Source organism: Typopeltis vanoorti, chromosome 19 (genome assembly GCF_054136105.1).
Source record: "Typopeltis vanoorti isolate ZY-2024b chromosome 19, IOZ_Tvanoo_1.0, whole genome shotgun sequence".
NCBI classification, from domain to species: Eukaryota; Metazoa; Arthropoda; class Arachnida; order Uropygi; family Thelyphonidae; genus Typopeltis; species Typopeltis vanoorti.
In genome coordinates this window covers 73,314,405-73,329,094 of record NC_143567.1, presented here as the reverse complement: position 1 = coordinate 73,329,094, position 14,690 = coordinate 73,314,405, and the positions used below count along the sequence as shown (strand labels likewise).

The 14,690-nt window shown below is 36.5% G+C and overlaps 1 protein-coding gene across 3 annotated transcripts in view; it reads right to left on the bottom strand.

Annotated features, from left to right (window-relative positions):
• The window catches only part of LOC150096246 (afadin-like), a 512,466-nt gene that overhangs the window by 370,261 nt on the left and 127,515 nt on the right, over positions 1 to 14,690 (bottom strand). For all 3 annotated transcript variants that reach the window (XM_090409377.1, XM_090409378.1, XM_090409379.1), the window contains exon 9: positions 13,135 to 13,335. In XM_090409377.1, coding sequence (XP_090265503.1) covers positions 13,135 to 13,335 — 201 coding nt within the window. The remainder of the gene's footprint in view (positions 1 to 13,134; positions 13,336 to 14,690) is intronic.

Genomic DNA, 14,690 nt, shown 5'->3' with positions numbered 1-14,690 from the left:
TTTCATCGGTGTTCCGGCTTCTTCAGGTGATTAAGAAATAACATAAGACTTATAAAAAATAACAAGGTAAAAAACATGGACTTTCTTTCCAGCTTAATAAAAAGAAACAGAATAGTAACAGTCATATTTGAATAGGTGACCGCGTGCTACTGTTGGCATGAGTTGAATGTGTGCGACAGCTAATTTTAGAGCGCCAGTATTGGATTACTGCGCTATGGGAATCAGGCAAATTGTAGCTTAGATTGTTGTTCAAGTGTGAAGAGTCCAGAACTATTTCTTTGGATTCTATAATTCGTCTTTCAAATTCATCCTTGCATATATATAAATTGGTTGTACGGTCCCAATCAACTTGGTGTGGCCATTCTTCGAGGTTAGAGTTTGCGGAGAAGAAAATTCCTGCCAAGCAATATTGACATAGGTAGAATGAGTTATCTGCAGCTTTCCCAACCATATAATAAGCAGCATACTGAATGTAGCTGGCATCTCACTCAAGCTAAGCCACCAAAAAGCAACCTATCAAAAAAAGAATTTCAAGCACTGCAAGAGATTAAAAGCAAGAACAGAATAATTCCCAAACCAGATAAGGAAAATGCCACAGTGGTTTTAAACCAATCAGATTACTCAGGTAAGCTTGCCTCTTTACTTCTAGATCATATCTACCTCCCTGTAGACTATGATCCCACAAATCATAACAGTGCATAGGTTCCTTAAAAAGGTTATCTTTTGGCCTGTGGAAGTTACATACTAAAACCTTATAAATCTAGGACCCCCCACCACCACCACCAGATATATAGATCAAAAATCCATAAACAAAATTTGTCATTTCTAGAGAGGGCGCTCGCTCGTGTTTTACTATAGGATATGTTGCGTCTATGTTCTTCAAGACGAAGTGAAAGAGATTTATCTGTCTGGCCAAAATAAGGTCGACCACAGTCGCACATAACTTTATAAACACCAGGAAAATGCAGTTGGTTGTGTTTTGGTCGACTCAGAAAAGAACGAAGTTTTGGCAGAGTAGTATAGTCGGTCTTTATGTTGAATTTCTTCATAATCCTAGATAGTTTTGGGGTAAGAGAGCTGATAAATGGTAACTGTATGTGAGTATAAGGTTGGATTCATCTTGTCGAGGTTGTTCGCGTGGTCTCAAACGTTTAGTGATGTTATGAGATGAATATCCATTATTTAAGAAGGTGTTTTTCAGGAAGTTAAGCTCTGTTTGAAGGTCTTCTTCTGTGGAAATGAGACATCTTGTTCGATGGGCAAGGGTGGAGATGATGCCCAGTTTCTGAGGAGGGAAGTGATGAGAAGAGGCATGCAAATATCTATCAGTGTGGGTGGTTTTTCGAAAAATTGAAAATTTAAAATCTACTGATCTTTAGATCCAAGAAGGGGAGAATGCCATTAATCTCTAGTTCTGATGTGAATTTAATGTTCTGATGTTGATTATTTAAATGGCTTAGGAAGTTTTGAAGTTCCTCTAAACCATGTTCCCAGATAAGGAAGGTGTCATCAATGTAGTAGCATAACCACAGTTTAGGTTTTAAAGTAGCTATAGAAATAGCTCTCTCTTCAAAATCTTCTAAAAAAATGTTAGCTAAGACTGGGGGATACAGGGCTGCCCATAGCTAATCCGCTTGTTTGTTAATATATTTTATCTTCGTAGCAGAAATAGCTGGAATTGATGCAGTGAGTTAGAAGAGCAAATATTTTCTTAGAAACCTGGTCCTTAAGAAGAGTCAGAACTTCATCTGTAGGTACATTCGTAAAAAGAGACAATGTCAAAACTCACCATTCTGTCAGTCTATGAGATTTAAATTTTTTATTTTTGAGATGAAATCTTCAGAGGTTTTGATGAAGGAGGAGGAATTGCCAACTAGATGTTTTAAAGAAGCTGCAAGATATTTAGACAGATTGTACGTAGGTGAATCAATACCTTCCAAAATAGGTCTCAATACTACCCTGCCAAAACTTCGTTCTTTTCTGAGTCAACCAAAACACAACCAACTGCATTTTCCTGGTGTTTTTAAAGTTATGTGCGACCACAGTTGCACATAACTTTAAAAGTCTATTTTAAAATTTAAAATAGACTTATTTTGGCCAGACAGATAAATCTATTTCACTTCGTCTTGAGGAACATAGACGTGACATCTCCTACAGTAGAACACGAGCGAGCACCCTCTTCGGTCATGTTCTCTTCTCCGCAAACTCTAACCTCGAAGAACGGCCACACCAAGTTGATTGGGACCGCACAACCAATTTATATATATGCAAGGATGAATTTGAAAGACGAATTATAGAATCCAAAGAAATAGTTCTGGACCCTTCACACTTGAACAACAATCTAAGCTACAATTTGCCTGATTTCCATAGCGCAGTAATCCAATACTGGCGCTCTAAAATTAGCTGTCACACACATTCAACTCATGCCAACAGTAGCATGCAGTCACCTATTCAAATATGACTGTTACTATTCTGTTTCTTTTTATTAAGCTGGAAAGTCCACTCACCTTAAGAAGTCGGAACACCGATGAAACTAGTTGTGATTTATTCAAGTTTTTTGTTATACTTTCTCAGGTTCTAGTCAGTTAAATTTTAATTTTATAAATGTATACATCCAGAGTCAATCCTAATTACAACAATATATATATATATATATACACACACACACACACAAATCCATAATCAAATATCTTTGAATAAATCAATGTTCCATAAAAATTTTAAAATGTTGTACAATTTGTCCAAGTCTGATAACATCTGCCTGAATGAATAGGGCTCTGCCAGATAAGTAAAAATTTCATGACTGTATCATGTGAAGCACTCACATTCCACCAGAATATGACTAATAGTAAGACAGGTGTGGAATTTCTCACACATAGGTGGGTCATCATCCCTTAGTAAATAAGAATGTGTGAGCTGATTGACCTATGTGGAGCCCAACAAGAACAACTTCCTCTCTTGTTCCTACATTGACTAGACTGCCAGTTCTTAATTTCCGGCTTAATCTCACAGAATTTGTTTGTCAGTGCTTCCTGCCAGGTGTAGTCAGTATAAGAGACCAACATGAGCTGATCTAGCAGCTGCATCTGCGATGTCATTTCCCTTAATTCCAAATGACTGGGAATTCAACACAACTGGACATCAAAATTAAGGGTCTTTAAATTTCGTACACAAGTTGTAGCACCTCACGAAGCACTAGATGTGGATTATAAGCCAGAGAGAAGATGGCCTGTACAAATTATGGTCTTGGCAACAGTTTTCTTTGATGTGCACAAGTGATGAATGGCATGGAACTCTAATGTATGGTTACTGCAATCAGTGGGATCTGTTTAGAGAATGTTATGTCCATTGAAATCACCTATTAGGAGCATGGGCTGAGGCAGTTGCATTATGAGATTGTTAAATGAAACGGAACTTGACAATCTCATAATGCAACTGCAATGTAATTATGTTGTTTAAGAGATATTTGTGCCATGAGAGGGTTTCTTCAAATTAATGCAAAAAAACACAAGGGATAAGTAATACTATTTTTTTAAGGCCCTATATTTCTGCCTGAATAGGCCATTATCAGTCGCGACAATAGTTAATTACTAAGTTGGATGCGAACAATGGATTGATTTGAAAAAGTAAGAACCACATGATGTTATACATAAAACAATGCAATGGTATAACTGAGGAAATATTGCAATATTGATAATTCATTAGCTATTTCAAAAAAAAGTACATCAAGTTCCAATTCCTTACATTTCTGGCATCTCAGAACCTAATTCCAGAATTCTTAAGAAATATAATTTAATGGCTACTTTTATTCCTATCAACAAATTATCAGCATGGTTTCCATTCTTCAAAAGATAAACCGTCTCCTCTAATTCTCCCTGGTGTCCGCCAAGTTCCTGGTGACCCATCATTCTTAATTTGGATAAGCAACTTACAGACAAAATATATTGATGTTGGTGGTGATGGATGGTAGATGGCATTGAAGATTGTATGTAGTGGGAAAGTTAAACAGTAAGGGAGACGATGAGATCTGTGGAGTGGAGTAAAATGCCCACCCGCAATGAGTCCTTGGACTCCTTCCAGGTATCACATAATAATAATAAATTGGATGCTCTTACAAAAGAGAATACAAGAACACCAATCTTACATTACCAACAATAAATCTGAAGAATTGGGCTTGGCACAGAATAGATACAGACCACAAGATCCTATGGTCTGAAACACACTTCATCAATGTCAGTATAAATTTGAACGCCTGTTTAAAGAAAGTGCTAAGGCCTTACTTCACCACCTGAACTTAAATCAGAACGATTGCCTCTCTCTCTCTCTCTAAGATATGGGAAAGTCCTACTTTAATCACACAGCAATAATTTTTTTTTAAATAGCTAATGAATTATCAATATTTCCTCAATTATACCATTATGCTGTTTTATGTATAATCATGCAGCTATTACTTTTTAAATCAACCCACCACTGTTTGCATTCTACTTTGTAATTAACTATTGTCACTACTGATGATGGCCTATAATATTCAGGTTGAAATATATGGCCTTAAATAGAATTACTCATTCCTTGTGTTTTCTGTGTTAATTTGAAGAAGCTGGTGTTAAATATATCAAGAATACTGTGATTAGAAATCTCATAGATAGGCGAATCGCTACTGCTTCCAGAGCAGTATTAAGTTGAACATGATGGAATGGAGTATGACTGTGCACAAGAATAGCTACTTCACCATGTTCATAACATCTCCAGTTCTGTACAAGTGGTGCTCTTATGTACAAGAGTGTTATTTCTGAAGTAGGATCCTCACTGGTTTTATATACGTTTCCTGCAGACAAAAACAAAAAGGTTTGTGTTTCTGCAGCAGGTGCTTGATAGCATCGACATTCTGGCAAAACCCACATCAGTTGCATTGTAAACATTTTCCTATTGTTTATGATTCATACTTGTCTGATTTCCAGAAAGTTGAGGACTTACCTTTGTGAGGTTTATATTTCTCATTAGATTTTGGGAAATATGGACAACCAGTGTCCATCTCTTCCTCTGAAGAAATATCCAATACATCATCAGATGTGTCAGGATCACTAGGTAAATTTAAGTTGCTGACAGAGGATACTGAAGTATCAATTTTTTCTGCAGAAGAGTCTGGTGGTTTGTCTTTAAATGAGAAACTTTCCTTTCCCCCCCCCCCCACAAATGGGTCTCATCAAATGGAACCATTTTTGGAGTGGGACTGTACATTGTGTGATTGATGCTCAAGAAAGAAACAGTAGCAATTGTAAAGTTCAGGTAAGGTGAAATTATCAAATGGTGAAATACACATGCAAGTTTAAGTTGCTGTTGACATTTCCTTATCTGTTACCTTCTCAGCATAAGAGTGATCTCAGAGCAGATATGGTGGTGTCTTTTTGCATCCTGATATGTGTTTTTATTTTTTGTATTTCTTTCTCATCTTTCTACTTCTAAAATGCACGAAGTATGTTAGATGGTCTCCCTGATAGTCTACATATTTAGCTTTCTTGGCAGAGCAAGACTGGTTTTCTTGATCTTCACTACTACATCAGGCAGTTTGCGCATGTCCATATTTCTGGCACTAAGATTAGGGACTGTACATTCCTAATCTTAGTGGATTAGGGATGTACAGTTTAACAGGACAACTGAGATACCCCACTTTAACAGATGTTGAAAGCTTAAAAGTATCAAAGGTAAGGATCATGTCTCTGGTTGGAACCGTATGACAATCCCTATGGATCAGGATGTGCCTCATGACTATCACCCCACCTGATCTTTCAGTTCTGAACAAATCTCATCAGGAACATTTAGGAAATCCCACTGTGAGATAACTCCTCTACAGGAATTGAGTGTTTTATTTATGTAACTGTTATTGATATTCCACCCACTGATATAGCTCTGTGGTCATTTCGGAATGTTGTTGACTGTTTCTACGAGGACATCACCAGAACATAGTTGGGAGAACCTGTCAGAGAACACCTTTTACCCTTTTTGAATAAAGGGTAACATTTTGCCTATTGGATTTTAGTCTGTTGCTTGGATGATTAGAAAACTGGTACATTTTAAATGGTCTTTTGTTTCTTATTTCTGTTCTTGAAAGGTGTATCAATGGTGCCATTACTTGGTTGGGTCGTTGTTAGGGTGCCCGAAACAATTGAGGATGAAGGATTCATGATCAAGAGGTTTTTTTTTTGTTCGGTGCCAGAGCTCCCCCCCACCCACCACAGAACCACACATGGACACCCACTCACTGGCAAGCAATGACAATGACTGGGCTTGAGAGCGGAGCACCACGATTACCCGAGACACTATACATGCACCACAGCAAGCCTTGGTCCCTGTGCTCCTTTCCCAGATCATAGGAAAGGAGACTTATTGAAGCATTTTTGACTCTTGCAGGCAAGCCTACTGATTATGTCTAGGCTATCCATAATTGCCCGTCTTGCCAAAGCAGAGGCCAGAATAGTGCGAGACCACCAAGTTCCTCCTTTCCGAATGTCCACAGGTTGCATTGCATGGCAAACATAGCAGCAAGGCTTCTATATTTGCCATAAAAGATGTGGAAGACAGTAAAATGACTCAGGAGAACTTACCAGTCCTTCTAGACCCTTTTGAATGAAGGGTGACATTTTCTCTATTGGCTTTTCACCTGTTGCACAGATGATTAAAAAACTGAGACAGATTCACCATACATTTTCACAATATGCAGCGCAAAATGCTTGAATCTCATGAGCCAACTGGAAGCATTGAATTCATAGTCATAATTGAGAAGCAAAAAAAAAAAAAAAACAGAGGAAAAATGAAAAGGGCTAGTGCGATCAATGGGATGTGCCCTCCACCACGAACAGTTGCCTCACATGGAGGGGGGTTATATATCTGAAGCATAAGCATTCACATAGTTATCACATGAAAATTTTATATTACCTCTGTTTGAACGAAACACACACACACCATTAGAATACAATTCATTCAATATTTATCTGTTGTATAATCTGAAGGCTTATACAAGATGATCAACTTAAGAGGTATTCAAAACAGCAGTACAAATTTGGTAGAAAATCAGCTGCATATAAGCATTAGTGAAAATTACTGATACTAGAGTGTGCATCTTATAAAGTGATATGCTTTATAAGAAGCACGTGTGGTTTGTTTGGGTGACTGAGAAATGCATTCTATGTTTTGTGGCCATGAAACCATATAATGAATATATCCACAAATATTTTGACAACAAGGGGGTGCTTAAGGGTCAAAGCCGTATAACTGAGAGGAGACCTCCACATAGCCTTTAAAGGAATGCAGAGAACCGACCAGGGTTTCTGACCTAATGTCCAATCCTCACCTTCTCGTGGTGCACCCTGTTGGGTATCTACTTGGATACTGAACGAACGAGGATGGGCTGGCAATTTGGGATTTAGCTGAACAAATTGTATTCTTATTGGTTAAACCAAAATAAAAAATGATGGTACAACATGACAAAATTTCATGCTGGCTGGGGCGTCACCTGGTTAAACAAGGCTCCCATCATTTTCGCCAGGGAACCAGGGCGAACAGCAAAAAGTCAGCTACTGGAACAAATCTGAAAACACACCCCAACTCAACATCACCAGAGTTAAAGATCAGTACTATCAACATAAGAAGCATAAATGGCAAAGAAATGGAGCTAGGGGTGACTGAAACAAAAAAGACAAAAACTGGTGAGATCTTTCTGAGCAATAAATGCAAAATGTTATATTCAGGCAATGACAATCAAGGAAAAGAAAGAGTAGCCATAGTATTCAATCCAAAATACGAGGCTAATCTTCTTGAATGGCAGTCAATCTCAAGTAGAGTGATGTGAGCAAATATGAGAATGGGAAACTGGACAATGAGACTTATTTGTGCCTATGGTCCCACAGAAGGTTCTACTAAGGTAGAAGTGGAGGAATTTTTTGAGGCTTTACAAAAAGCAACTGACACAATGAAAAAGGAAAAGTTGGTCCTTGTTGGGGATCTAAATAGCAGAGTAGGAAATGATTGTGAGACATACAAAAATATTTGGGGAAAATTTGGAGAAAAGAGCAAAGCTAATAATAATGGCAAATATTTGTTGGATTTCTGCTCAGGACATGGACTGGTTATTACTAACACCATGTTCCAACATAAAAATGTGCACAAATTCACATGAAGAGAAGAGGCAAGGTATAAGAAAAGTCTCATTGACTATTTTATTGTTGATAGTGATTTTTTTCCCTGGTGCAGGACACCAGAGTGTACAAAAGATTTGAAATTGGAAGTGATCACTATTTAGTCCTGAGCAGAATAAAATTGAATTTCATATTGAAAAGAATAACATGTAAGAAAGTTTTAAGCGAATAAAAGTTGAGCAGCTCTCAGATGTGAACTGTAGACTAAAATACACAAAGATTATTGAAGAAAAAATGAAAGAGTTTGAGAACAGGAATCAAACTTGGAGATTCAGTGGCAATCCTTGAAGAAAGTCCTGACTGATTCAACTAGAGAGGCATGTGGTAAGGTTGTCTGCAAGGATAGAAAAATCAGAACTCCATGGTGGACACAGGAAGTTAAAGAGGTAGTAAAGAAAAAGAAGAAAGCATATCAAAAGTTGCTGGCAAATAAGTCAGCTTGTGCTCTTAGAGAATACAGAGACAAATGCAAGAATGCTAAACACTGTGAAAAACAAGCTAAACAAAAGTCTTTGGAAAGAATATAGAAAATAAATATCAAGAAGGTGGCAAAATATTCTGGAGGTTGTTGAAGAAGCTTAGAAATGGAGGAAAGAGTGCTGTAAAAGGAGTTAGAGATGATACAGGTGACATGAAAACGGGAGAAAAAGATATCCTTGAAGTATGGAGTAATTACTTTGAAAAACTGCTAAATGAAACAAGCAGTGGTGACAGCACAGTGGTAAAAAACACTGACCAGGCATGCAGTTCAGGAATACATATCCATACTTGAAGTAGCAAAAGCCATCAGAGGCTTGAAATGTGGAAAGGCAGCAGGAGTAGATGATTCATGACTTATTTTATTACTAGCGTTAATAAAACATCTTTGTTGATAAAAGTGTTTGTGGTGTTGTTAATACCGTGAAAAATAAGTCATGAATAACCATCAACACCTAAGCTTATCTGTAAGGAGTAGATGATATTCGACCAGAAATGCTGAAGTATGGTGATATAAAAGTCTTACAGTGGCCGCACTGCATAGTTCAGAAAGCCTGGACAGAGGGACAAATTCCTGATGATTAGAGTAGCGCTCTCATAGTACCCATATATAAAAAGGGAAATAAAACTGAATGTGAGAATTACAGAGGTATTTCCCCACTGAGTGTTCCTGGCAAGATCTATGCAAGTATACTTGAGAAACGGTTGAGAAGAATTGTGATAGAAAAGCTGAGTGAAGAACAAGCTGGATTCAGGCCAAATAGAGGCTGTCAGGATCAGATCTTCACTTTACGACAAATAGTTGAGAAATCATGGGAATATAACAAAGATCTGTATTTAAGTTTCATCGATTTGGAAAAGGCATATGACAAGGTGCCAAGAGAGAAGCTATTCAATATGCTACAGTTATATGGTATCAATGGGGCCTTATATCAAGCAATACTTAGTCTTTGAGTTGTAAGTCAGCAGTTAGAATTGAAGGAAGTACAGGAAGATGGTTTAATGTTAAATCTGGTGTGAGACAAGGATGTACATTATTCCCTCTGTTATTCATTATCTATATGGATCACATTATGAAAGAAAGTGGTATTAAACATGATATCAAAATTGGAGATGTTAATGTCAGCTCTTTGCTTTATGCGGACGATGTTATACTTCTAAATAAATCCACTACAAGTCTGCAAGATTCCCTGACTAAATTGAATAACTGTTGTAATAGATATGGTATTAAGGTCAGCAATAAAAATACAAAGACAATGAAAATAGGCAGAATTGTTGATAATGTCAACTGTGTTGTAAATGGAGAAGTTGTGGAACAAGTTAAACATTTCAGCTACTTAGGCACAATTTTTAGTGAAGATGGTAAATTAAATATAGAAATAGACAATAGAATCAGCAAAGCTGGTATGGTGGGAAGTCAATTGAATAAATTCATATGGAATAAGAGAGAAATTAGTCGGAACAGTGTTCAAACCTGTTTTAACTTATGGATCTGAGAGCTGGGTCAGAAGTAAAACACTTGACCAAAGACTAGAGACTGCAGATATGAGTCATGAGAAAGATTATAGGCTTGAACAGATGGCATCAATGGCAATATCATATTAAAACGAGGATATTAAGAAAGAACTTGACATTGTCAGCATCCAGGAATGCGTTAGCAGAGCTAATCTCAGGTGGTATGGTCACTTGAACAGAATGGGCGAAGAAAGATTAGCAAAACAAGTGTTCTCTGCCAGGTTGGCAGCAAAATGACCCAGAGGAAGACCAAGATATAGGTGGATTGATACGGTACAAAGTGCCTTAGATGATAGAAATATAAGATCTGATAATGTTGGAGTCGTGACAAGTAACAGACTGATTTGGAGGAAAATTGTGGATAGGAAGTTAGTAATGACGTAATTTTTTTTTTCATGTAGTACTATCATATCCTGTACACCCCTTGAGGGTACATGACAGGAATTTGACGATGATGATATTTTGACAACTTTATCTTATTCACAAATATTCAAATCAGTGACACCATTCTTTAACAAAAACAATTTCTGCCTGACTTCATAGCCCTTCCTTACCCATAAGTCACATTCTAACTACATAGTGCGGCACTAACTTTTTAACTACAAAAAAGACAGTATGGCCCTGGGCTTGTCAGTATCCTCTTCTTCTTCACCAACTTAATCCCTTCCGTGCGTGCAAAATTACAATTCATTACTTAGTATTTAGCAATAAGGTCTTCACTTTATCATTTACACAAGAAACAAGATTTATAACACCACTGGTAAGAAACTTTTTCAAATACTCTAAACAAGTCATATTTTCTGAAAAGCCACCTCTTAAGTGATGCCAATAAAATTAGGCACAATTAGCAACTAAAATTAATAACTTTTGGATACAGATATATAAGGTTACATATTGTACTGGTGGAGAGGTACCTCAGGAAGTGGATGACATTCAGGATCTTGGAGTAATGGTAGACAGTGGAGTGAAGTTCCGAGGGCACATTGCAAAGACTGCACATTGTATTGCTGCTATGATAAAAAGTACAGGAGGTGGTGGTGGAGCCTCTATATAAGGCACTGGTCAGACCACATATGGAATATTGTGCTCAGATTTGCTCACCTGCTTTTCATTGTGATGTGGAAACACTAGAGAGAATCTAAAGATGAATGATCAAAGTGATATCAGAACTCTAGAGTGTTGATTATGAAGAGCATTTGGAGGAATGTGGATTACAGAGGTTGGTGGACAGGAGGAAAAGAGGAGATAAGATAGACACCTACAAGTTAGTTAAGGGAGTTTATCAGATTAATACAGAAGGAATTATAAAAAGATCGGATGTTAAGATGGGAAGAACAAGAGGCTGTCCCTGGAAGAAGTTGTATAAATAAAGATGTGGTGAAGAAGAGTGGGAAGAGTACATTTTTTGCATGGAGAGTTGTTGGTGAGTAGAATACACTGCCAGAGTGCATTGTGAATGCAGATAGTGTAAATAACTTCAAAGTCATTATAATAGACATGTTGCTGGTTGAGTGGGCCTCCCACAATGAGTCTGTTGACTCCATGGAGGTTGTAAAAATAATAATATGCCTCATGTGAGCTTGATAATATTACAATGCAAGGCTTTTCAACTAAATTTAAGACAATGTTGTTTTCACAAGATTCACAATACCATATACAACTTTTTGATATCTCTCAGTCAGCCATTCTCTTATCCATGACAATAATTTATAATCCAATCCCATATTCTCCAATTTACGCAACAGTATTCCATGCTGTATTCTGTAAAAAGCTTTAGCAAAATCCAAAAGTATCACGGTGTATCCATTACTCTTGTCTAACTCAGTGGTAACATTATTATAAAATGTGAGCAAGTTGCTAAAACATGACCTTCCCTTAGTAAACCCATGCTGTTCATTGCAAAGTAGAGATTCTCTGTCAACATATTTCTAAATGCGAGTCCTAACCAACTTTTCCAAAATCTTCACCACCACTCCTGAGGTACTGATTGATCAATATTTGGATACATCAGTCTTTGCATCATCCTTGTGCAATGGGATTACCATACATTCTTTCCGCTCCTGTGGAATCTTCCCTGTTCTGAGACTCAAATTATATACACTGTTCGAAAGAATAGCCAGTTCAGCTGAACACTCTTTTATCATTCGTGCTGATATCCTATCAGTTCCTATTGCAGAATTCTTATTCAGTTTGTGCAACAGCTCTAATACACCCGAGTTTTTTCATCCAATGAAGAGGTAGCAGTGAGCTCAATGTTGCATACACCAGATTGAGAGCTTTTAGCAAAATGGGCACTTATTAGTTGAACAACCTCTTCTGCATCGGTCACCCTTGCACCATCTGCATATCAATGAAGAAGTTTTAAAAGTAATGGAACAGAATGTGATGGACATGATGTACTCATAAGGCATTTTTCTATTATCAATGTCAAAATAAAAAGCTTCTTTGCTTTCTGAACCGGACAGCAAATAAGAGAAATGGATCTTTGAAATGCAAAACAGAATGAAACCCTGACAACAGTTAGGCTCAAATAGCATAACCAAATATCTGCACTTTTCATTCAATTTACACAAGTACGCACTTCTGTTGAACTTTATTTTGATTAACAAAAAAGAAATTTTCTTCCAGTTAAATCAAATTGGACTTATTAACCTACTCTATTAAAACTTAACTTCTCTAACATAATCATTACTAAAATTCCTAATGATAAGTTGCAATGATAAGATTGCAACTAAAATTGAATTTTTATTAAAAACAAGATTTTGAATATCAATTTACCAATCTTTCAGTGTTCCTTTCAGATTTTTATTTATATATACACTCCTTTACATATACTTATCATTAACTTCATATTCTGTACAGAAATTTCTTTCTTATCGCAGTTAAAAGATGATAAATAGCACTTGCCATATATTTTCAGAAAGGAATACTCTTAAATAAAATAACCTACCTGATCTTGAACAGGATCAACAAATCTGAAGATATGCAGTTTGCCAAATCGAACAATCATTGCATGTTGCAATATTGTTGTTTCATATATCCGAACATTATTTACATAAGTTTCAGCATCTCTGCTACTTGGGGTTACAGTGACTATTCCTTCAGTATGAGCAATAACACAGTGACGAGGCTGGACATTAGGACCAAAAAGCTGAAATAAGAGCAAAAAATTGTATCAATAGAAAAGAAAGAAAGAAATACTTAATACTTCATGAAAGAAAGTTACCTAAATCCAGAGTAAAAAGAACCTGGGTGATAGGCTTTTTTGTTTTTTTTAAATCAAACCTGGCATAGTCTAAAGTATTATATAACTGTAACAGCTTCTGATATACAGCGAGTTGCTATTAGATTGGCATACTTATCTGGAAGAATGTAGATGGATAATATGGAAGAATCTGAGAGCACGGAGAGCTGTGACATTAAAACATAGCTCCACTCTGTTAGGATTTGGTTCAATAGGCATTATGGCCAAGCAACTATGGTGATGAAAATAGTACTGGCAAGAGAAAAAAAATTTAGAAGGGATAAACTTTACTCCCTTGGTAGGAGATCCTTATCTTCCAAATAGCTCTTAGAAAGTTTTTTTTTTTTTTTTTAAATATATATATATCCTAGATTATCCGACAGATTATGTGGCAATTTTTTTAGAAGGGTTCCAGGTAAGTTACTAAATTATCTTGCTCTTAAGTCAACTATTAAAAACCAGTCGTATAGTGGTTTTTAAATATGAAGGCCAGGATTCGCACTCGTTCTTCACATGTATGGCTGACATAGCAAAGAATTCATTATTGCATATTCCATGTCTTTGACAATTTTAATTCAACTTAAAAAGCAACCATAAAAAGTTAAGAAAACAAATTATATGCAAATAAAGGCAAACCTCTCTTCACAAATACAGGTAATCTTAATTCCAAACTTTTTCAAACTAGCTTTCCTTATTCAATGGCAATGATCCAGTAGGTAGAGATACTGGGACATTTGATACAAGATCTAACACGGATTGTTTCATTTCTACTAGATACCCTTAATTGTCCTTCAAACACTTCAGCTCTCTTCCTTGTTAGCAAGACAAAGTATACTATGGATGTTGGTTTGTCGTATAGACAATTCAGAGCAATTTACTAATGATTTGTTCATCTGTGGGGTAATATTCACACAGCCACTTTCATCCACATGTCTGGCACCACAGAACACAAAGTAGGATGATTTTCATAACTTCTATGCCTTATTTCTTTGGTTGAATTACTGTTTTTAATCTTCTGATCCAAGCATTTGTACAAAATGCATTAATGAAGTAAATTTTTGCTGGCATGAAACATTTATTCCCTATTTCACTTTTAAGTCTTGTCCCTTATCTAAACCTTGGTTCTCCAAGAAATATGCCAATGCTGGACAAGAGGAAATGAGCAAAAAATGTCAATGAAATCTCTATCTTCCTTTTCTATTTATACCAAAACCTGAAACAGCTACTATAAGTAACTTATGAACACATCCCAAACTAATTTT